General features: G+C 35.1%; 2 protein-coding genes, 1 long non-coding RNA gene and 1 pseudogene across 4 annotated transcripts; 3 read left to right on the forward strand and 1 right to left on the reverse strand.

Annotated features, from left to right (window-relative positions):
- Positions 1-208: 208 nt before the first annotated feature.
- LOC143549601 (dicarboxylate transporter 1, chloroplastic-like) lies at positions 209-3,302 on the forward strand. The gene is made up of 3 exons (XM_077040473.1): positions 209-1,660; positions 1,747-1,968; positions 2,800-3,302. The coding sequence occupies exons 1-3, from the start codon at positions 572-574 to the stop codon at positions 3,160-3,162; spliced, it is 1,674 nt and encodes a 557-aa protein (XP_076896588.1). The 5' UTR covers positions 209-571; the 3' UTR covers positions 3,163-3,302.
- A 3,235-nt stretch (positions 3,303-6,537) lies between these two features.
- LOC143549602 (E3 SUMO-protein ligase SIZ1-like) lies at positions 6,538-15,700 on the forward strand. Of its 2 annotated transcripts, XM_077040474.1 has the most exons (17): positions 6,538-6,781; positions 6,863-6,976; positions 7,912-7,992; positions 8,443-8,485; positions 9,698-9,770; positions 9,865-10,030; positions 10,131-10,264; positions 10,672-10,740; positions 10,898-10,985; positions 11,068-11,143; positions 11,218-11,291; positions 11,385-11,492; positions 11,659-11,820; positions 12,301-12,405; positions 12,491-12,571; positions 13,115-14,288; positions 14,922-15,700. In XM_077040474.1, exons 2-17 carry the CDS (start codon positions 6,941-6,943, stop codon positions 15,068-15,070), a joined length of 2,619 nt encoding a protein of 872 aa, XP_076896589.1. In that variant the 5' UTR covers positions 6,538-6,781; positions 6,863-6,940; the 3' UTR covers positions 15,071-15,700. The 2 variants fall into 2 exon arrangements, with proteins under 2 accessions (XP_076896589.1, XP_076896590.1); XM_077040475.1 differs by lacking the exons at positions 6,538-6,781; positions 6,863-6,976; positions 7,912-7,992 and having other exon boundaries at positions 8,441-8,485; positions 9,875-10,030.
- Positions 15,701-17,274: 1,574 nt separating this feature from the next.
- Positions 17,275-18,101, forward strand: LOC143549603 (V-type proton ATPase subunit D pseudogene; annotated as a pseudogene).
- A 1,398-nt stretch (positions 18,102-19,499) lies between these two features.
- On the reverse strand, positions 19,500-22,424 carry LOC143549584 (uncharacterized). Its single transcript, XR_013138158.1, has 5 exons — positions 22,076-22,424; positions 21,930-21,974; positions 21,442-21,565; positions 21,153-21,291; positions 19,500-19,775 (listed from the first exon to the last, which is right to left on the reverse strand). It is a non-coding gene; the product is annotated as an uncharacterized LOC143549584 (long non-coding RNA).
- Positions 22,425-24,249: the final 1,825 nt, after the last annotated feature.

Below are 24,249 nucleotides of genomic sequence, written 5' to 3' on the forward strand. Positions count from 1 at the left end.
TTTGACTATCATAGTGAATATCAAGTACGTTCTTGCTGAAGATGTTATAACATAACATGCAACGTGAGCATATGTCACAATTCAATTAAACTACAAGTGTATAATACAATAATTAATCCAAGTTAATCATGAACAGTTGAACCCTTGATTGGTTCACAAGTCTCTATCCCTCTTTCATTTTAGTTCACTCACTCAAAACTTAAACCCACTACTATCACTCCACGTGTCATATCACAATCGCCACATAGCCCATAGGATCCCTCAATACTCAATCCCCCAGCGCACTTTAGCCACAACCCCCATAAGTTTCTTCGGTGAGCCCAAAGGGCATAGACGGAAATAGCAAAATATTCCAACGGACAAAACAAAGCCACTTATAAAACCATCATCTCAACCGTCAAATCAGATCCTATTCCAATCCAACGCCCCATATTCAACCACCCACTCACTTATATATTAAAACCCCATTTTCCCACTCTCCAATTCTTCTTCTTCTTCTTCTTATTATTATTATTCACCACAAAATCATAACCAGTATTCCGCCGCAAAACGCCATCGTTTTAATCCATCGATGGCGTCAGTAGCTCTAACCGCTTCCGTCAACGTCAACCTAGGGTTCCGGTCAACTCGTTTATTCTCAAATCAATCTCATCCGTTAAATCATAGATCCAACGGTCACCACCATCTCCGATCATGTTCAAATTTCACCTCTCAATTACCATTACTCAAACTCAAATCACTTAACCGAAACCCTAATTTCACCGTCAAAGCATCATCCGCCGTAATTCCGGCCAAACCGGATCCGGCGCCGGCGCCGGCGCCGGCACCGTGGCAAGGAGCTGCGATTAAACCGTTAATTGCTTCAATTGCCACTGGTGTTATCCTCTGGTTTGTTCCTGTACCTGCAGGTGTATCGAAAAACGCGTGGCAATTATTATCAATATTCCTTGCAACTATCGTTGGAATCATTACTCAGCCACTTCCGCTTGGTGCCGTGGCGTTAATGGGACTCGGTGCGTGTGTTCTCACCAAAACCCTAACTTTCGCCGCTGCGTTTTCGGCTTTCGGTGATCCGATTCCCTGGTTAATTGCTTTAGCTTTCTTTTTCGCTAGAGGTTTTATTAAAACAGGATTAGGTAATAGAATTGCTTATCAGTTTGTGAAATTGTTCGGTAGCTCGTCGTTAGGGTTAGGTTATAGTTTGGTGTTTAGTGAGGCGTTGTTGGCACCGGCTATTCCTTCGGTTTCGGCTAGAGCAGGGGGGATATTTTTGCCGTTGGTTAAGTCTTTGTGTGTTGCTTGTGGGAGTAATGCAGGGGATGGGACGGAACATAAGTTAGGGTCTTGGTTGATGTTGACGTGTTTTCAGACGTCGGTTATTAGCTCGTCGATGTTCTTGACTGCTATGGCTGCGAATCCGTTGAGTGCGAATTTGACGTTTAATACTATTAAGCAGACGATTGGGTGGACTGACTGGGCTGTGGCTGCTATTGTGCCTGGAATTATTTCGTTGATTGTTGTTCCGCTTATTTTGTATATTATTTATCCACCGTCGGTGAAGAGCAGCCCGGATGCGCCTAAACTTGCTAAAGAGAAGTTGGAGAAAATGGGACCGTTGACGAAGAATGAAATTATTATGGCGGGAACTTTGCTTCTTACGGTATGATGATTTGATGATTGTTATATTGGATTTGAATGCAATACTGAAAGATAGACTTACACTCTATGTTTTGATTATCGAGTCAGGTTGGCTTGTGGATATTTGGAGGCGTGTTGAATGTTGATTCTGTTACGGCTGCAATTCTTGGACTTTCAGTTCTACTTATAACCGGAGTGGTGACATGGAAGGAATGTTTGGGTGAAGCAGTTGCGTGGGACACGCTTACATGGTTTGCTGCACTTATTGCTATGGCTGGGTACCTTAACAAATATGGTCTTATCTCCTGGTTTAGTCAAACCGTTGTCAAGGTATGTTTTCCATCACATTGTTTATTTGTACTTCAACTGGCAGTACGGGCGGGTTGGAATGGTTTTTTGATGGAACGGTTTAGGAGGTTGTAGGTAGGGTGCCGAATGGGTCGTGTTCTTGGGTTGGGGGGGTCAAACATAAAGTTTTGACATGGACATGAACGCGGCATCATTGGTCACGGGTGACACAAATATGGCTTGCTTAACCCTTTTTGTATGTATTTCTTGTTTTTGCATATAAATACTCAGAACTTACAAATTTACAAAGTTACAAATGTATATAAAACAATTACGTTTAAATTATTAAATTATATAAGTTGATGCTTGTTTCACTTTTATTTTTGTATTTGGCGTAAAAATTTCCAAGCTATGACATCAATATTCATTTTATTCAATAAACTTGATAAATGGGTCAACCCCAACTCAACCCATTTAGTTAAACAATTAGGTATGAGTTATTAAATCCGATGTCAATTTCTCTTATTTTAAATTATTTTAAAAATACACTGGTTAAACGGGTCAACTCTAAACCTTCCAGATTAACCCCAACCCGACCTGTTTAGCTACGCAATCATGTTTAAATTATTAAATCTGATGTCAATTTCTCTTTTGTTTTTAAAAATTAAAAATAAACTGGTTAATCAGGTCAACCTCAACCCAACCCAATCCAACCCTACCCTACCCATCCCATTTAGCTAAACGTGTTCAACCCGAAACTGACATGAGCTCATTTTGATCTAACCCAATATCACATATTCCGTGTTAGACTGTTAGCTAGTTATAATCATCTTACCATACTTTGAAGTTGAACATGGGGCTTTTTGTATGCAGTTTGTTGGTGGATTAGGTCTTCAATGGCAAGCGTCTTTTGGCATTCTGGTTCTTCTATACTTCTACTCCCACTACTTCTTCGCTAGTGGAGCCGCTCACATTGGTGCCATGTTCACAGGCTTCTTATCGGTTGCTAGTGCCCTTGGCACACCACCACTATTTGGAGCCATGGTTCTATCTTTCCTCTCCAACCTCATGGGCGGTCTGACCCACTATGGAATCGGGTCAGCCCCTGTTTTCTATGGAGCCAACTATGTACCGCTTGCCAAATGGTGGGGCTATGGGTTCCTCATCTCTGTGGTCAATATTATTATCTGGCTTGGAGTTGGTGGAGTCTGGTGGAAGTTCATCGGGCTGTGGTAGCGCTTATGACTTCTAATGTGATGTTAGTTGCAAGATTTTGTTTTTTTTTCTCGGGAATTTTTCACCTTGCAAATAATTTTTGTACTTTTATTTTGGTCATTTGACGACAAAATATGATATATTATCAAACAGATCAATTTGGTTTAATCAGTTTTGAATGATACACATGTATTCATGAATGTCAAACATGCTTGCTAATATAAAACACAATATGGTAGCATCCAATACAGATGCTCATCTTTGTGATATGATGTAAATAGAACCGTTGTTTGTTCTCGAATATCATCTTCATGACATTGCGTTCATTGATTATATTGATCGATTTTAATATCATGAAATTGCGATGTTGATTATTTTGGCCCACCATTAAGGGCTGTTAAATCAGGGGTGTTAAATATTCGTGTTTGTGGGTACACGATAATCGTTTCAGGCACATGAACCCAAACTTGACACAGTTTTCGTGGGTTGACACAGTGACACGATCGTTTAGCAAGATTTTTTTTTGTTTCTTTTTGCATATTAATACTCAAGATTACAGTTTTACAAAAAAAAGTATATAAAATAATTGTGTTTGTTATAACCCCATGTTCAGTTTTGTCCCTTACAAATTGTTTGTAATAGAATGCCTAGTTAGTTTTAATTGATTATATAAATCAAGTTTTCAAATTTCAAAACGGGCCAACAGGTGAACTTGAATGACCAACGTGAATTTGATGTAAAGGGCAAACATGATGCACGAGGCTTTAACATGCATGGGTCCGAGGGGTATCGGGCCAAACGTGGGCTTAAACTTGCCAATTTGGTATGCTACGTAGGGTTGAACCGAATTGGTTTTTGACTTGAGACAAACCCATAGATTTTATGTTAGGATGAGATATATTACAATCAAATACTCTTCATCCACTCTTTGTATTTGTATCATGATGTCCATATTGTAAGACATGAAATTTAAGTTATGAAAAATAGAATTTGAGATAGGTATTTAAAGGGTAAAAGTTTGGAAAATTTTTTTAAAAAAATTTAAGGGCTTTATAGCCGTTGTATAACAATACAAGTGGAATTTTCAACGGCTTCTTCCTCAGTAACTAATACCCGAGCTTGTGGATTTCGGTGGGTACCTGAGATGATGGTGGCGGTGTACCCGCTCGACGGCCTCTAATTGGATGGGGTACCCAAGGCGCCCCTAAATCCCCCTACGCATCACAACAAGCGGGTAACGGGCTTCAACCATTTTCTTTTCAACATGTTTAACAAGATTTAACTATTTTTGACTAGATATTTAGTGCATCATAACACAAATCGACCCATTTGTATTTCATAAGAATGGGGTTAAATGCCATCTCTAGAGTGTTGTGTACCTTTCAGGGATTGCGAATGAAGTGCTCAATGGCTATTTTTTTATTCCTTCAAAACGTTAACAAAAACATAAAATGATGACAAAATCATAAACGGGTTAACCTTTGCAATCTCAATCCTCATTACTTGTGTGATTGATACGTGTTGATGTGAGTGCATCATGACACAACACATGGTGTGAGTCCACAATGGATGAACCCACTATACATACGCCAATACCATGCTTTGAAAAGACGAAAACATATAAAGTTGAACCAATACACCTTTTTTAACCACAAACTCACACACACCCTAAATCTATTTTTATATCTATACAACTTGTTTATAACAAAACTAGAACCAACGACAAATGAAACTCTTTTGGTAAACCAAAACACCAGAAACTGGATTCTTAACATGGGAAAATTAAAACTTTTTGCCCGGAATAATATTAAATTAAAAGAAAATATACCAAGATGAGATGTGAATGCAAATTTTGACGGGTGTGAAAATAAATTATAAATTAATGATGGAAGTCATAGATTCATGTGTTTGGTGAGCAAGATAAGGCATGAGGAATAAACCTTAGAACATGTGGTCCAAAATGCTCATTCAAGAGGGGTTTTCATATTAAATCTGAATCATTGGTGGTTTTTCCTACTGTTTAAAAATTCGGGTGTTGAAAATTTTGTTACATTGGTGCTTTTATAACTGAGATGTTACAATTTATTCATAGGTTAACCTTGTATATTCTTTTGCTATATTATATATCTTAAAATCTACTTAGTAACTTGCCAAAATAATAATAACTTGAACAATTGTATTTGTTATTTTATTATTAACATGACGGCTTAAAGGGGAGTGAAATAAAATAAGAGCTTTAAGTCTCTTAATAAACAAATAAAAAAACATATGACTAAAGACATTTTTTTTTCAAAGAGATTTCAATTTTAATATTCATTTTGGGCCCTTAAAAAGATTAACGGTCATAGTTATGAACAAATTTGTGTGTCTATCTTGATAAGGTGTGTAATCATGTGATATTTAGTTGTACATTAAATTCAGAAAATATCAAGCAACATTAATAATATTTTATAAGAATTATAAGAAAATATCATACAACTTTTTATGATTTTCCAGCTTTTGTTGTCGTAAAATTTAGCACAATAATTTTGATATATTTAGGCGTCATAGATGTATATAAACACGTCTCATGTCTGAGTTTGATAGCCAAACTGTAATTTAAAGTTCAGTAGTCACTATAGTAAAGAAGGGCAATGCATTCATAACTGATGTTATATATTTATGAAATATAAATATAAAGACACGTCAAGAAATAAAAGTGTATTGGAGTTAAAGATCGTGACATAGGCTTAGACAATAAGAAACGTATCTTGAAACAAACAATTTAAGTTGTAAAATTAAAATAAACATGAGGTACTATATAAAATAGATGCTTATAATAGGAAAGTTTGTAAGTATTTGCCAATAGTCACCTTTGTGCTAGTTCAGTAGTTGACATACATAAATTCTACCGACAACTTTCTGGGTTAGTTCATATAAGTCATGACAATAAAGGTGAAAACTAGGTTTCCTTCAGGAGCTCTCCGGTTTGGGTCCGAGCCTCACACGGGTTTTATCTTGCTTGCGTTACATTAAAGAGTTTCGACTCTTATAGCGGTACAACTAATGTCAAGTGACATCAGGATAGAATGTTCCTCTATGGATGCAAAGAAGACCGGAGAACTAGAGGTTATGACCTTTCTCCTTTGGGAAAAACTTTCTAGGGTTCAAACCAAGGTCGGCCATCATACTGACGATTGTCGTCGTTCTTAACAAAAACAAAAACAAAAACAAAAACAAAGCAAGCTTTAAAACAATTTGGGCTTTAAAGTCAGGGTTAAACAGAACTAAATTCAAATTAACGAGGGACATTTAAAAACATCTCACACAACAGGTACCGAACTGCAAATACTTGCGATTACGTGATCAATCATACGTGGAAATCGAAGATCTGGTCATCTGGAAGAGAGGACACAGGGATCCTAAAATGCACGTAAGGACAGAGAATCCCACCCCGGACGTATTGGTACGAATTAACCAAATTCCAAACCATCCGTCACGTCCGTTTAAAGATAGATTATCGCTACCGGCTCTGTTTTCCCGTCAAAGACGACAGAAACAAATTCATTATATTATTATTATTTAATCGGTCACCGATAATTACACGTCGGCGGCCTCACTTCTTAAACCCTCCGATATCACTCTCAATTTTGCCCTAATTGTAAGTACCTAATTTAGTGTTTTTATATTTTAATACAATTGTTGCAGTTTTTAATTGTATTGATTGTTGATTTGTTTCTAGATTGAAATTCTGATTGTGATTAATTGGATGATCCGGTGAGTTATTGGAAGCAGATGATTGGTAGTATATAATTTATGTATGGAGGTAGAGATGGATTTGGTATCCAGTTGCAAGGTATTGTATTGTTTCGATTTTGTGCGATATAGATTAGCAATAGGTTGTATGCTCAATTACCTCACCTTAGTGTATGTATATATATTGGTGTGGTTTAACATGGTACTAGATATTATTATTTTTGTACTTTTAAGCTAATTTGGATAGGGTTTGGATCAAATACAAATGAAATTAACGCGCTAATTGTGAGAATCAAGTAGAGTAATTATTTAATTACATCATAGAGTAATTACATAATTACTCTACTTGATTCTCACAATTAGCATGTTAATTTCATTTGTACGTTAACTTTCCCCAATTTGAATATGATAAGAGTTCGGTAAAGAGAGTTGTTGAGCGGTTGATGTTTGGACATGATAAGTTAGTTGTTTAAAGTTTAACATGGTTTTTGGATATTAAGACTTAAGAGAATGCATGAAGTTGAATGGATTTGGCCATGTTAGGGCTTTCATGAAATTATTGCAATGTTTGTTTATTTGTTTGGGGAAATTTACACATGTTAGCTTTTGTTACACCAAAGGCAAGAGCTTTGTTGCATTATTATACATAAACACGTACTTTGAATTAATAGTTGTATACTTTTAAGTATAAAGCTAATTTGGATATAATAAGAGTTGTGTAAAAAAGAATCGTTGAGCTGGTTGATGTGTTTTCATGATAAGTTGTGTAATTTTGGTGAATTGAGTTAATTAATGTTTAACATGGTTTTTGGATGTTAAGAGGATGCATGAAATTTTGATTGGATTTGGTCATGATAGGGTTTTCACGAGATAATTGCAATGTTTGTTTATTTTTTTGGGGAAATTTACACATGCTTAGACTCGGCTTTTGTTACACTAAAGGAAAGAACTTTATTGTGTTATTATACATGTACACATACTCTAGATTGTTTCCAGTTGCAATATGTTTATATGTATCTGTTTTCTGTCGTGTAGGAAAAATTGGCACATTTTCGGATAAGAGAGCTGAAGGGAATCCTCACTCAACTGGGTCTTTCCAAGCAAGGAAAGAAGCAGGTCCGATTGGGTTTTCTCTGCTTCTTGTTTGTTATTGCTATAACTGTTTTTTGGGTTTTAGCTTAAAAAAAGAGAAACTATTATCATTTGGCAGAACAACAAGAATCTATTACCTCAATCTTTTACATATTTTCTCTGCATTTTGTGTAGTATCTATAAGAGTATATGATACTCCAAGTTTTACCTTTTTATCTTGTCAATCAGGTGATTATAATGTTATATCTTGATTTGCTTAATGTTAAATTATCACCACCATCTGATTCGTCTAGGCTGTTGCTCTTCTTTGTGTTATGTGTTGCATGATAGTATTATTAATGCCACTAACAGAGTTCCGTTAATTTTAGCTAGAAATATCTTTGGTTTTATTTTCCTGCCCTTAATTATAATCTTGTGAATTTATTGTATTGTTGACCAAAGGAATACAGTTTTATTCTCTATTTCTCTTTGTAGGATCTCATCGACCGTATAATAGCTGTTCTCTCCGATGAACGCGGTACGTTACAACATTTTTTTAATTCTGTACTGTTTTTTGTTTCTATATGTAACACTCGCTCGCTCTAGGGCTAACATGTTAGTTAAATGGTAAATCACATTTCAATGCTTTCTTTACAATCATTTAAAATGTTACAATGTTTTCAATAAATGCAAAATTTTAGTACAAAGCAATCGTTTCTTTCTTCATTTATGAAAACACTTGACCTTTAAGTTTCCTCGAGCCCTCTATCTGTTCTTCCCGGCTGGATCTGTTACCTAACGTACATATAAAGACAATATGCACGCCTGGGTAAAATTACTCAGTGGGACAGCAACTGTACAATAATGCAATATCTTAACAATAACTATCAGTCAATAAATGCATACATGCTCAATAATTCACATTCACTAGACACCTTTCGGTGCATCCACATTCTCTGGACACCTTTCGGTGCATCACATTCTCTGGACACCTTTCGGTGCATCACATTCTCTGGAAACCTTTCGGTGCATCCACATTCACTAGACACCTTTCGGTGCATCGCAATAAATTTTTTAATGAATCAATAATTCAATATGTCAATATATCCATGTATATATACAATAAATCTGTACACATAAGTTGTTAAGAGGTTCAAACCTGGATGAGTAAAAAGCAAAACGAAAGATTCTTTGTGCGAGACGTAACGTTGTGAACTCCTCAGATGGTGTTCAAATTCGATAAACGACTGTTTGCCGGAAAAGCTATCGGCGGCGGTGGCGGAACTTTGCTAACAAAGAGGGCGGGAGGCTAGATAGAGTGAAGAGAAGGGTCTGCGATGCCGGTGAGATACGAAAACGATTGAAATCGTCTGTATTTACAGGGGTACTAACGCCATTGGTATTTTTGGAAAGCTCGTGATTTCGGTCGGCGATTTAAGACTCGATTAGTAACTATTTACAGGCTGTAAACGAGTGATTTAGGTCCGTGATACATTGCTTTCAGTCACGAGACAAAGTTTATAATTATTTTTTCGATTTCGGTTATTAATTGTGATAGAAGCTCATCAGAAAAAACAATGGAGGTCACTGGATTTTAAGGTTTCGAAAATTCGGGTTGTTACATTATATTTCAAAGAAGTCGGTTACGGTGTCATTCTAGATTCCAATATTTCTTTGGTACATGCTGCTTTTGTTTATTACTTATGCACGGTGAATAACAAACAGTGTATTTGTATTTCATGTTGTGCAGTTTCAGGAATGTGGTCCAAGAAACATGCTGTTGGGAAGGAAGAAGTTGCCAAATTAGTTGATGACATTTACAGGTGTGCATATCTTTACACAACTTATCCCTGCAATCTTATGTAATATCACAAACTGGTTGTTCAAATCATATAATATTGTCTGTTTTGCTACAAGAAAACTGCAGGATTCTGGGGCAACTGATTTGGCATCAAAAGGTCAGGGTGTGTCAGATAGTAATAATAATAATACAAAAAATAAAGGGGAAATTGAAGTCCCTCTTAAGGTGGAAAAGTTCCGTTGCCCCTGTGGAAGTTCATTGAAAACTGATTCAACAATTAAGGTTCCAGCATCCTGTACCTTATATTTTTTACATAATATGTTTTCCTAGGATGATGTTGGTTGTTTATTGGTTTTAAATTCCTTAAAATTCTTTTTCTCAGTGTGAAGATCCAAGATGCAATGTTTGGCAGCATATTGTTTGTGTTATTATTCCCGAGAAACCCATGGAGGGCATTTTACCACCACATCCCCCAAAATTTTATTGTGAACTTTGTAGGCTCGGTCGTGCAGATCCGTAAGTTATCAATCTTTTGATATAATCATGATTTTCCCATTTTATTTTTCCCAAAAGAAACGTAATAGTGTTTGCAGTTAGGGTATTATTGGTACCCAACTATTTGTGATTCAACCTTTTACTTATTTTCTTTGTTCTGATAGATGGGTATCTGGGACCCACTTATTGCACAAATTGCATTGACCTTTTGCATGTCATGTAGCACAATTAAGTGCTTGTTGACTGATCTATCTACTTTTTAACTTTTTTGGCAAACACGGTAGTGAAATACTGAAATTGGCTCACATGAAGTCATTTAAAAGAATCATTCCAAAAGTTAGCTATGCTCAAAATCCAGTTACAAGTTTGTCTTCTTAGTTGCCTACTTAATAAGAAATGATGATCGATGCATGTTAATAAACATTCAGGTTCTGGGTTACAGTAACACATCCGTTATTACCTGTGAAGCCGGTTATTGCAAATGCCCCAACAGATGGGTGAGTCACCTTTTTCTTCTTTTCTGTGTTTTAAAACAGTATGTTGATGAAGTTTGCAAATCGTCTTTTTACATATTTAGAATGGTTTGACATGAATATTAAGCAGCCGTACGCATATCTAAGAATTCTGCCTTAAGTTATTTGCAATATGTTTCAGCACAAATCCGATGCAAAGTGTTGAAAAAACTTTTCAACTTGGTAGAGCAGACAGGGAATTGTTGGTGAAACCAGAGTATGATGTGCAGGTTAGTCATAAATTCGTCATAATTTTTCTTTTAATTACTGCAGATACGAACATATATGATCTTTATTATCTTCAATACGTAGGCTTGGTGTATGCTTCTGAATGACAAGGTCTCTTTTAGAATGCAATGGCCACAATTTGCAGAGCTACAAATAAATGGTATATTTTATCTAATAGAACGCAATATCAAGAAAATTTGATCTTACGCCTCTCTTGTTTATTTTATATAATAGGCGTGCCTATGCGTGCAATAAATAGACCTGGTTCTCAATTGCTGGGAACCAATGGTCGTGATGATGGTCCTATTGTAAGTTTAAGCCTATTTAATTAACAGTTAATTATGAACTATGCTCAAATGATATCCTGAAACATATACCGTTAATTGTTTTTTTTTTGTCAGATCACACCATGCACTCGAGATGGAATCAATAAAATTACTTTAACAGGTTGTGATTCTCGTGTGTTCTGTTTCGGTGTTCGGATTGTGAAAAGGCGCACAGTTCAACAGGTGGGAGTCTCCTTCAACCCAGAATGTTGGTTTGTGAAATTTTAACTGCTTTTGTTTATTACTTATATATTATGGGTTTAAAATGTGATGCTGGTGTAACTTCAACTTAATATTTAAATCTTTTATTGACGTCTGTGCTATTGTGTTGTCTATTCTACCCTATTAGATTCTCAACCTTATACCAAAAGAGTCTGATGGTGAGCAATTTGAAGATGCGCTCACACGTGTACGTCGGTGTGTAGGAGGTGGGGCCGACAAAGAAAATGCTGACAGTGACAGTGATCTGGAGGTTGTTGCTGATAATATGTCTGTTAATCTACGTTGCCCTGTAAGTAACACATTCTCTGCAATTTCTTGATGCCTGTAAACTAACCAAATGAATACGAAATAGGAATGTTTGTGTTAGTTTGTTAATTGTTAACTGTAACCCAACATACAATCGAACACTTAACACTAAAACGAACTTGGTTTTCTTGTACGTGTTCGTTCATTAAGAAAATGAACGTGTTCACGAACGAACATAACTGAGCTAAAACCAATGTGAACAACCATGTGCTGGTGGTCTTAAAAGTTATTAATACGACTACATTGTAATAGGCTAGATATAAAAATAACAATTAAATGAATATATTAACGGATGTAAAGGAACTTAAATAAACGTAAACTAACGATCATAAATGATCACCGATCAAAAACAAATTTAAATCAGTGAGCATTCACAAACATAAATGAACGAACTTGGCATGTGGTAATGTTCATTCAACTAAATGACCAAAATATTTTTTGTTAATTGACTTTTATGCTGCAGATGAGTGGTTCCAGAATGAAAATTGCTGGAAGATTTAAACCTTGTGTTCACATGGGCTGTTTTGATCTTGAAGTGTTTGTGGAAATGAATCAACGGTCTCGTAAGGCAAGATAATAATTTGTATATTCATTTGTGCATCTCTCCGTCGATCAATAGTTTATTTTTTTTAATATATATATGTATTTTGCAGTGGCAATGCCCTACTTGTCTCAAGAACTACTCTTTGGAGAACGTCATTATCGACCCATATTTTACTCGTATCACATCTAAGGTAACAAGCAAGTCGAAATGCATCTTTGATTTTAGTTAGGTCTGTAAATGAACTGAACAAACAAGAAAAGAGAATGTTCTTCATTTTTCATTTAACTTTAACTGAAGAAACGATCGATCAAGAACAATTAAACGGCCAGGGTTTTCTTGCTTGTGTTTGTTAGTTAAGAAAATGAGTGTGTTCGTGTTCGTTTGTTAATAGTATAAATGAACGATTTACGAACGAACATAACTAAGCGAACACAAATTAAAAGTAAACGTTGACATAAATAAATCGGGCCTAAATATATATTAAGGCTAGACTAAATTGTGACGGGCCTAAACTATTTAGATGACTATGTAAATAAATTAATTTAAGCAAACCTAAACAAGCTTACATAAATGAACATAAACGAACAAAGATACACAAACATAAATGAATGAACACGAATGATCATAAACGGATGTTCATGATCATAAATAAACAAACGATACATGCGTTCATGTTCTTCTCTTGTAATATGCTAACTCAATGTTCTATTTTATATTTGTTAACCTTCTCAAGATGCGTAATTGTGGGGAGGATGTGACTGAAATTGAGGTGAAGCCAGATGGCTCGTGGCGGGCAAAATCAGAAGATGACCGAAAGGGTCTTGGGGATCTTGGGCAGTGGCATTTACCTGATGGCACCCTTTGTGCCCCCGTGGAAGCCGAGTCAAAACCCAAATTAGAACCCATAAAGCAGGTCAAACATGAAGGCGGTTCCGAAGGCCATAACACGGGATTAAAACTCGGAATGAAAAAAAATAAAAACGGGCTTTGGGAAGTCAGGAAACCCGAAAATATGCATTCACTCTCTTCTTGTAGTAAGCTACCCGATAACTTTATGAACAGCAGTGCCACTGGCAGTGGTAGAGAGGGTGAAGCTACTAGTGTCAATCAGGAGGGTGGTGGGCGGTTTGACTTTTCTACCCTAAATGGGACCGAGTTTGACTCACTCTCGCTCGGTGTTGACCGAAATAATATGGGGTCGGCTGGTGGGGATGCAGAAGTTATTGTTCTTAGTGATTCCGATGAAGAAACCGAAAATCTAATTTCTTCTGGACCGATATTTATTAGTAATAATAATAATAATAATAATAATAATAATAATAATGATAATAACAACAATAATAATATGCTTGGAATTCCTGAGCCACATCATAAACTCGGCCTTTTTAACGCGGATGATGATTTTGAGGTTCCGTTTTGGTCTATACCTCATGGGAATCAATGTGAGCCTAGCTTTCAGTTATTTGGTTCCGATGTGGACCCGACGGATGCGTTAGTCGACTTGCATAACGGTCAATTCGGTTCTACATCGATGGGTGTCAGTGGCTACCCATTGGTGGGTGAAACTTCCATGGGTCCCACTCCACTTGTTTCTAATTCTTCACATCAGATGAATATAAACAGTGAGTTGGTTGATAATCCATTGGCTTTTGGTGGAGATGATCCGTCATTGCAGCTGTTTCTTCCTACAAGACCATCTGAGGCTGCACGGCAGGCTGAGTTGACAGATCCGCCGCCAGCCGTGTCGAATGGGTTTCACAGTGATGATTGGATATCACTCAGGCTAGGTGGCGGCGATGGTGGTGGTGGTGGGGTACACTGTGAACCTGATGCTGCCACCAGTGGGGTAAATTTGACACAACAACCGTTATCGAAGGACGGTGCATTTAATTCGTTAGCAGATACTGGTATTCCTTTTCTTTTCTTTTCTTTTCTTTTCTTTTCCTCTCAACTTCTTTACTTATAAATGAGTCGATTTTGACCCATTTACTTATAAATATGTCTATTTTATTTATGCTTCATCTCAAAGGGTCCAACGTGTCAAATGTTTTTTTTTTGTGAAGAATAATGAATGTGGAGACCACCTAAATATTCATTCTACTTTTTTTTCCATTAAGACCACCAATATATTGAAACTACTCTACTGGCAACCCAAGTATGATTTTATATCATTCCTGCTAAAAAACGCAGGATGACGAAAATGCCCAGTTTTTTGAAAATACGGCAGTTAGAACCCATAGCATGTTTCCACCTCCTCAAAGGTATTTTTGTCTTTTCAAAATGGTAAGTTTAAATTTAACTAAACTAGATACATACATGGGTTGTCTTGGGGTGTAAACGAGCCCGAACCAAGCCCGAGCTCATCTAAGCTCAGCTCGTTTAACTTGCGAGGGCTCTAGCTCGAATCGCTTTGAATTTTTATAAAATCGTTTTAAAAGAATAGACAAGACCTTAGTTAGCGGGCTCAGCTTGGCCCATATTAGCCGGTAGTTAAAACGACCCATTTCAACCAACTAATATCCTAATTTATGCGTGTGCAGCTTCATTGCTTCTTGGAATGAGTGATGGTAGACCGGATAAGATAAGTAGGGAAAGATCTGATAGCCCTTTCTCATTTCCTCGTCAAAAACGTTCAGTCAGACCTAGATTATATTTATCTATTGACACAGATTCTGGAGACGATATATAGCCAACATGGTCTTTACCGGTGACCCGCATTTTTTGCATCAAGTCCAATGGAGAAGTATAGTGGCTAACAACTCTCCGGTCTGGTGAGCTTTATTATGATTATGTTGAGATTTTAACATGCCAAAAAGGCATGCATGGTATAGATGCTTCTTTTTCCATATGATGAAATTGTAACATCCCAATAGTCCCAATCGTCTGTAAATGTTTTCGTCTCCTTGATAGAAACAAATGTAGCCGTTTTTACCACATGAAACATGTTTTAAGCTGATTTTGCCAGCATGAGGATGGCGTGGCCAGTTATCAGGTGGCTATTTTTACGAGTGCGTGTTGACCTGTATGGTTCTGCAGGCTTTCTTTGCAGCTTCCATCTGTAATGGATTCCACTGTCTCTTATCTTCAGTCTTTCCTGCAAAAGACATGGTCGAAATGGCTATGATACCGAGAGAACCACGTAAAGACTTCGATCTATTAACCTATTCTTTTAAATGTTATCTGACCACAACTATCTTTCTATCTGAAACTATATCTGGTCAACATTAGTACGAGTATGATTCTACTTCAAATTGTTATTAGATACGCTTTACAATATAGATCATAGCAGTTAGCGGTGTAGGAAAGACGTGGAGCTCTAGCTCGTCGCTCAAGGTGAATGTCATTTTATTCACAAAAGAGTTGTCTCTAAAACCTATCAAGGTTGTAATATCTCATCAAAATCAAACTAACGTGCAATATTTTAGCAAGCAATCAAATTGACGTTCTAACAAGGAATCAATTCCAGTAATAATCTTAACCAAAATACTGAAAGATATAACAATCCCGGAGTAAGTTATAACAAAAGTTAATTTCAAGTAATGTAGAACCCGGAGTAAGCTATAACAAAAGTGTGTTCAAGTAATGTAGAAAGTAATCGAATTCAAGTCAGTCAGACCTTAACTGTGGAAAAATTATTTAATCCCTTGATGAAATTTCCATAAGTTTTATAAAAGTGTATCATTTAAACTTCTAAAGACCATGGGTCGGAAAGTTAGTTTTATAAAGATTTATGAAATAAAGTATTTTATCGTTATTTATTTAATTTTCAACCAAGCAAGAAACCTTTGAGAAGCCTAAAATGTCAAGTTTTATCAATCGAAAATTGTTGGGTCTAATTAACACATTGGGTATTCTTCAAATTAAGCTATAAAAAGGTATTTTCATAAAATGTTAACCACATATGATGGTGATGATGACTGAGATGGGCATCAATCAAACATTGTTAATAAACCAAAAAAATAGCGAACTAAACTACACTTTTAAAGATACCCGGCCGAAATTAGGTCAAATTAAGCACATAGATCATAGATGATTAACATCACAACTATTAAAATTAAAACATAAACCAAGTAACCTACTTACCAAGTAGAATTAAAAGCCAAGATCTATGAAGATGATGAGTTATGGTGATCAAACAAAAGTTAAAATAAAAGTATAAAAAATTAGTAAAGCTGGGAAAGTAAAGGCGGTGAAATTGCGTAGTCAACAAAAAACATACGTATACCTATGATTGAAGAAAATAATAAAATAATCAACAGTAAATGGAATAGTGTATTAGTGAGTAGAGAAAATTCTCTATTTAAAATATTATTATACAAAGAAGTCTTACTTGTATATGTAAGTAGGACTTCTAATGTTTTTTTTGTTTAATAATAAAATAATTTCATTGTGTATTGTTTTTTTTTGTTTATGTTTATGCTTCTCTTTATGTATAACTCTTCATTGCTTAAATTATTATACGTTAATTTTATTGGAAGAATCCAATAGTTAAATATAAACATCATCATATGATAAAAAAATAAAAGAAAAGAAAAAACTATTTCTCCAATACAAAAAATATAGAACTCCTTGGCGATCATCATCTTCATCATCAAGTAATCATCTTCCTAATCTATATATATATATATATACATATATAACCTCTTGTTTAGGATCTACATTTTCTATATTCATTTTCATTTCATAAACACAATCTGGCATTGCATATAGATCTCATTGATTTACATAATAATATTAAATCTAGATCCCTTTGATATACAACATTGTAGGTTTTTAATTTGTTAATCAAAAGAATTGTGTTTTATTATGAATCTATAAACACTTTGAAGCCACATTGTACGTTGTCTTAAATATTACTTTCTGGTTGTTTATATATATTATTCACAGAGTTACATATATGCAACAAGATGTCTGGTCAGGGCCAACGATTAAACGTGGTTCCAACCGTTACGGTCCTAGGAGTCATCAAGGCCCGTCTCATTGGCGCAACCCGAGGCCACGCACTTCTAAAGAAAAAAAGTGACGCGTTAACCGTCCAATTTCGAGCCATTTTGAAAAAGATAGTAGCAACAAAGGAATCAATGGGGAACATAATGAAATCCTCTTCATTTGCGTTAACCGAAGCGAAATATGTAGCCGGTGACAATATTAAATACACCGTCATAGAAAACGTCAAAACCGCGAGTTTAAGAGTAAGGTCCCGGACCGAAAATGTTGCGGGCGTTAAACTCACGAAGTTTGAGTATTTCACCGAAGCCGAGACAAAAAACGAGTTGACCGGGTTAGCGAGAGGCGGTCAACAGGTTCAAGGGTGTAAAGTTGCACATGTGAAAGCAATAGAGGTTCTTGTGGAACTTGCATCTCTACAAACATCATTCTTGACCCTCGACGAAGCGATTAAGACAACGAACCGTCGGGTGAACGCGTTGGAGAGCGTGGTGAAGTCGCGGTTGGAAAACACTATAAGTTATATTAAAGGGGAGCTTGATGAATTGGAGAGGGAGGATTTCTTTAGGTTGAAAAAGATTCAAGCTTTTAAAAAAAGAGAGATTGAAAAACAAATGAAAGAATCTAAACAATTTGGTGGCAATCTTTCTTTGCAAAGAGGAATATCTATGAAAGTTGCACATTTTAATATTCTTTCAGCCAGTAGTAACAAAGATGCTGACATAATCTTCTGAAATACTAATTTTATCTATGCTTGTTTGGAATAATGTTATTTTGTTACATAACTTAAGTTATGTCTACTTGTTGATTCAATAAAGCTTCATGTGTAAGTTTTCATTTATTGTATTTTTCAGAATTTGGTCTTTGGGAACTTGTTTTTTTGGTTTTGTGTTATTAGTCTCGTGGGCCAAGAGGTTTGAGATTATTAATTACTCTTGGGGAATTCACTTTATGCCATTGGAATCACTTTTATTATGTTATTTGTGTTTTATATAACAATAAAAGAAAGAAATGATAAAGAAACAAGGTTGGAAGGTTGAACTGTTCAAACACGGCATTGTATTTTTATCCATGTAAAAAACATTAACCTTAACTGGTATGTAATAATGAAGTTGTAAATGTGTTATTTAGGTTGGCTAGGATTTAAAAGAAAAAGGATAAAATGGTTTAGGCGGTTGACATGTTAACATTTTTGTGTTGTGTTTCGGTTTATGTTGAAAATGACACCCCTAGTTTAAAAGTTGTCTAAAGATATGTTTCTATGTGTATCTAAGAAAACTTTCATTTATGATCGAGAGATGGAAAATAATTGTGTTATATCTATTTGTTAGTTAAACCAAATGTTAATATTTTACTAACTTGGAAGCTAGTGGAATCAATATGTGTAGATAGCGGCAGTTCTCTCTAAATAGTTAATGATCCGAGTCTCATAATGAACAAATGTGTAGATTTAAGAATATAGTTCATGAGTTTGTTATAAGTTATTCCAAAATAAAAAAGAGCTTATATTTTACCAGCAATATACTATGATTTTTAGAAGTAATTTATTTATTGTCTTAATATATTAAGACAGTATTAATTTGTTTAAACATCAATGATAAAACAACTAAAAATATCAGTAAATCAAAATTCTAATGTTTATAATTTATTAAAAAAAAAACATATCTAATATTAAATCATATTTTACTAAAAGTTTTATTAATAAAGTTTAAGGTTAAAAGGAAACATTCAAAGTTGTCATAAAGAAACTAGGAGAAAGATAATAACAAACTAAATAAAAAAATAAAATGATATGATATTAGTAAATGCGTATAGGGCTTGTACCTTGAACGTTCGATAAACATTAATAACTAGTAGTTGACCCGTCCGGTGGACGGGAATATCCACTTAGGAATGTGATGACTACATTGATTTATTAACAAAGCAACATTTTGGTTACCTTCCAATACATTTTGGGAGGTACATGTTCATAGGAATGGCAAACAGAAGTGTATTACATAATTTAGTAAAACACATTGTAGTATATAATATATAACATGATACACATCACGAGTATCATGTTTAAACCGTAATATATAATATAGACATGAAAACAATTATCATAGACATTTATAAAAAACCCGATACACCAAACTTATGAAGGTAACATGGATTCAATTAAAAAAAACATGCATCCATTCTACGAATGTTATTATAAAAAGCATTTAAACTCTTAAACTCAAACAACCAGTTGCGACTTTGGCCCCTAACTATTGGAATCTTTTAATTTGTTTGGAAAGTTGAAGCCAAGTCACTGCTATCATCTTCTTCATTTTCGTCATCAGCGCTAGAAACATCAATAACCTCATGACATTTCTCATCCTCGGAACTTGAAACATCAATTACCTCGTCCTATTTCCAAATTGTAAGTGATCTTCTCCTTTCTTTCTTTTTTCAAATTTGCAATCCTACAAAGTCTTAGTTAATGTAATGAATAATACGAAAGTTAAGACAAAAATATAAACCTCATCACTGGATTCGCGCTGAAGTTGAGATTTGCATGGACTAAAGTGTAGACTGCACTCAATAATTGTCACTATTTTTCTAATACAAGAAAAAGGCAAGATGATTAGTGCATTTTTAAAAAATTAGCGATTGATTTACTTGACATTAAGGTATGTATACCTTGGTGTCATCAGCCATAGGTGGTGTTTTCTCATAAACATGTTCACCATGTTGGCTATATAGATTCAGCACCATATAAGTTATAAGCATGCATAATTTCCCACTAAAGCTGACATACAATTAAAGATATTGGACTGGTTTAATACAAACAATGAAATAGAAAGTATAAAGGACAAATGCAACATTAATACATTTACCTTGACATGAACAAACTCTAGATGAAGTTGTCTAGATGAATTTTGAAGGCAATGATACTTGTTTGCAACTTCAATATTGCGCATTGGTAGATAAAAAATTGGACTTGCAGTTGCTTTTGGGGAGATCCATCTTGCAGCCTTGTTTATTAGTCAAATTAATGGCGGAAGGTTACTAATAGCAGACCATCAAAGAATCACAAGGACCTCAAAGTTCAAGGCAATAATACTTGACTAAAAAAGGGAATCATAACACAACTACAGCGTGCAGTTAGATGCACTTTAACCTGTTACTTGCATGGTTACTGGTTAGAAAATCTAGTCATATCTATCAAATATAATACGATATCATTAAAATTATATAATACGACAAATCTATCATAATATAACATGAGCTGAAAATAATAATTCTCGTATATTGCAAATTAGAGATCAGATACATATTGGGAGTGTTAGTCGATTTTGGGTGTGCATTGCCATTAATTTGAAATACCCAATATACCCTTCTTGTATTTAATCAAAACCAAAATGTTTTTCCACTACTGCCCATACCCAATTTCATCAAAACCCGTTCTGACCCTCACTCATTTTGGTCAAAATATGTTCTGACCCGCACCCGATATGACATGTTAACTCTGCCTAACCCAATCCACCCATTTTGGCATGTTCATAATTTTTTTATTAAATCAACCCGTTGTGACCCGAACATATTTTAGTCGTTGAAAAAAAAACTTGGTCAGAACCTATTTTGACACCGACCTATTTTGTTGAGAACCCGTTTTGATCCCAACCTATTTTTAGTCATAACCTCTTTACACCTATACCTATTTTGACCATAATCATGTTTTGGCTCGAATCAAATTGGACATTTTAAACTGACCCGTTCTAGCCGGTGACCCAACCTAACATTTTTTTTGTCAGGCCTAAAGATCATAAAGGTTAGAGAAAAGCAAATAAGAAACGTACCTAAACAGCCCACACGCCGAGCAAAGATAGAATAATTTGTTACTCTCGTCAACGCTTGCTCGCATTGGCAGGATACTTCTGCTGCTGCCAAGAGCATTGCACTGCTGCTAAGACCCCCTTTGGTGCTGCTAATATCCCTCTATTTGTGGAAGTAGAACCATGAAAAAAAAGTTAGCATTAGGTAACTATTTTGTCAATGTTTTATTAGCATTTAAAACATATGTGCCAACCAGCAACAGTTAAAATAAACTATCATGAACACATGCAAAACTTGTGGACAACTGCTTACTTTATTTTTTTGAAGAAATGCTGCTCAAATTTGGTTTACAACTGATAGTTAAGTTAGGAATTGTGTATGAAATTTGTGCACATTAGTTCTTTATTTGGAGTCAAGTGAGAGCATTTGAGCTCCCCTGCAACAATCAGCCACAATTGCATTTGACTTTTCCTGGTCAAACTTTGACCCGAAATAATCAAAATAGACTGCTTGACCACAAATTCAAGAAACAAACCTGCCAAGTGATGCAACATAGAACTTTTAATTTGTGATATCCGGGGGAAAAAACACCAAAAACTATATAAAAAAACATACTGCCAATCCGACTAAAAACCAAGAACCATTCCCAAACCACATATTTAACAATAAACCCATAAACCATTTTGTAAAGCATTTTTTCATCCAATATATTCATCAGGGCTGAGCATAAGTCTCGTATACCCCAAATTAACCAAAAGACTGGACCTAAAAAGCATGACAGAAAACCAAACTGAGCTTACCTGCTATGTATGAAAGAATTTGTCCTGGGTCACTTCGAGGCAAACCTACCAAAACCATCCAGATTATAAAAACCATTTTTGATCCATTAGTGAATTAAAGAGTGAATCCTAACAAATTTGACCCAAAAATAAAAGCCTTTTTTTACCTGTTGATGAAACAAAAAGTTGGCCCCTATCCACCTTGCAGCTTCTTTGAGGCGGCTTGTTCCTGACCATGAAACCCGTAGATTCATCAATTTCAAAAATACCCTTAAAAACAAAAACATTATTTTTTTCAAAAACCAAAATCACAAACACACCTCAAGGTAAGGTATGCACTAAAGATAAATTATTAAAATAAATAGTTATAAAAAAATTTAAAAAAAAATACAACCAATGCCTTCTGTATTGGTTTAAAAAAAAGAGCTAATACACTGGGAACACTTTTGTCTGAATTGTCAACAAAATTTTATGACCCATTCTGCCCCAGTGAATAGTTTGTGAAGTGTTTGTTAAGAAGATTGTTTATTTAATAAACGTACGATCATGAACAAAAGTATTTGTTCACTTAGTTAAACAAACGGACATGAACGCATGTCTTGTTCGTTTGTTTAAACTCGTGTATGCACATTCGTTTATGGGTCTTAGACAACATTTATGCACGTATTCAAACTTTAGAGGTTACAGGAATACCTTCTTAGCAACCGCTGACAAGTACTTTTTGCCCTTGAATAGTATTTCCAATAATATTTGGTAGAAATGCCCAAACGGTCCAAGATAAGAATAACAATAAGCACTATGTTTGAGCAGCTAAAAGTGAAAATAAGCAAGATTTTAGGGCTCGTACCTTTAAATTGGATGATGAATGATTACAAAGTTACGATTCCATGACCGATACTTTGTGACAACCTAAAACCCGATCATGATCAACACTAAATCGGAATCGAGTAATTAGATACAATAAAAACGAAATTAACAGCATACCTAGCAAGAGAATACATACAATGTTGATGATGATTGATTCAGAGAAGCATATAATATCAAGAGGTTCGCTGACCTCACTCTTCTTTAGTCATATAATAATATATAATTGTTTGAAAAGGACAGGACTAGCAAGTAAAAAAACAAACTTCTAAGTACGATGCCAATGTGAATATTTTATTTATTGCTTTTGTACGGCACGCACTAATGTGAATGATAATAAAAAAAGGGAAAATTCCTCACATGTTCAAAACGAAGAGAGAGAAAAAAAAATCCATAAGTCTCAACTTTTTTGGTATGACCCAAGTAATTTGTATTGAGTTGACACATTGAAAATACAAACAACGAGATTGATGAAATCATTTAAAAGCTGACACGTGGCAAGAATCTGATAAATCCGACCGTATTTTTGAAAATCTTGGGGTTTTCGTCCAAATCTGTTTTTTAAATCTTTTTGTAAAAAGCAGTCTATCCAGACGATTTTTTTATGTTTCCTACCTGGTCGGTTGGTCCGTTCAAATTATTATTATTCCTAACTTTTTCTTCATCTTCATCTTCCATCTTCTTCCATTGGAACAAACTACAATATTATCAATTTTCATTTTAGGTTTCGAGTCTAATAATGGACCAGTAGGGGTTTCTTAGGTTGGTTTGGAGCTATAACCAGGTGATGCATGCGTGGTGGAAAGTGACGGTTCCGAGTGATAGTTCAAATGACGGAATTAATTCTTGTTCCGATGGGCTTGTTAATTCTTGTTCCGGTGGAAAGTGGCGGTTCCAAATTCTTGTTCTTACTTGAGTGGTGGAGTTAATTTGATGATCATAAAAGAACAACGGTTTAATGTTAGATGGAGTATGAATATAATGATGAAGAAGATGGAGATGGAAGAAGAAGAAGAAGAAGAAGAAGAAGAAGATAGAGAAAAAGTTAGGAATAATAATAATTTGAACGTATCAGATAGGAAAAATAAAAAAACCGTATGGAGAGACTGCTATTTACAAAAAGATTTGAAGAACATATTTGGACGAAAACCCCAAGATTTTCAAAAATACGGTCGGAGTTGTCAGATTCTTGCCACGTGTCGGCTTTTAAATTGTTCATCAATTTCGTCGGTTATATTTCCAATGTGTCGCCTCAGTATAAATTACTTAGATCATATTAGGAAAGTTGGGACTTTATGGATCTTTTTTTCCTCTCTCTCTTCATTTGGATCATGTATGGAACTTTCCCCAAAAAAACAACTAAAAAGGTATAATTTTGTTAACAACCTTGATTTATAACGAAATATCCCAAAGCATAAACAAAGCTACTACCAACCTAAACTAGTGTATGTAAAGCAATGATTTATTTCATTTTCGT

Source organism: Bidens hawaiensis, unplaced genomic scaffold (genome assembly GCF_021521415.1).
Source record: "Bidens hawaiensis isolate Kalapana, Puna unplaced genomic scaffold, B.hawaiensis_p1.1 tig00015702_1, whole genome shotgun sequence".
Classification (NCBI taxonomy): Eukaryota; Viridiplantae; Streptophyta; class Magnoliopsida; order Asterales; family Asteraceae; genus Bidens; species Bidens hawaiensis.

Excerpts from the sequence above, each read along its gene's own strand:
- LOC143549601 (XM_077040473.1), top strand. The coding sequence starts at position 572 with ATGGCGTCAGTAGCTCTAACCGCTTCCGTCAACGTCAACCTAGGGTTC. Across the intron at positions 1,661-1,746 it reads CGGGAACTTTGCTTCTTACG|GTTGGCTTGTGGATATTTGG; the intron begins GTATGATGATTT and ends TTATCGAGTCAG. Across the intron at positions 1,969-2,799 it reads TTAGTCAAACCGTTGTCAAG|TTTGTTGGTGGATTAGGTCT; the intron begins GTATGTTTTCCA and ends TTTTGTATGCAG.
- LOC143549602 (XM_077040474.1), top strand. The coding sequence starts at position 6,941 with ATGGAGGTAGAGATGGATTTGGTATCCAGTTGCAAG. Across the intron at positions 6,977-7,911 it reads ATTTGGTATCCAGTTGCAAG|GAAAAATTGGCACATTTTCG; the intron begins GTATTGTATTGT and ends TCTGTCGTGTAG. Across the intron at positions 11,144-11,217 it reads TGCAGAGCTACAAATAAATG|GCGTGCCTATGCGTGCAATA; the intron begins GTATATTTTATC and ends TTTATATAATAG.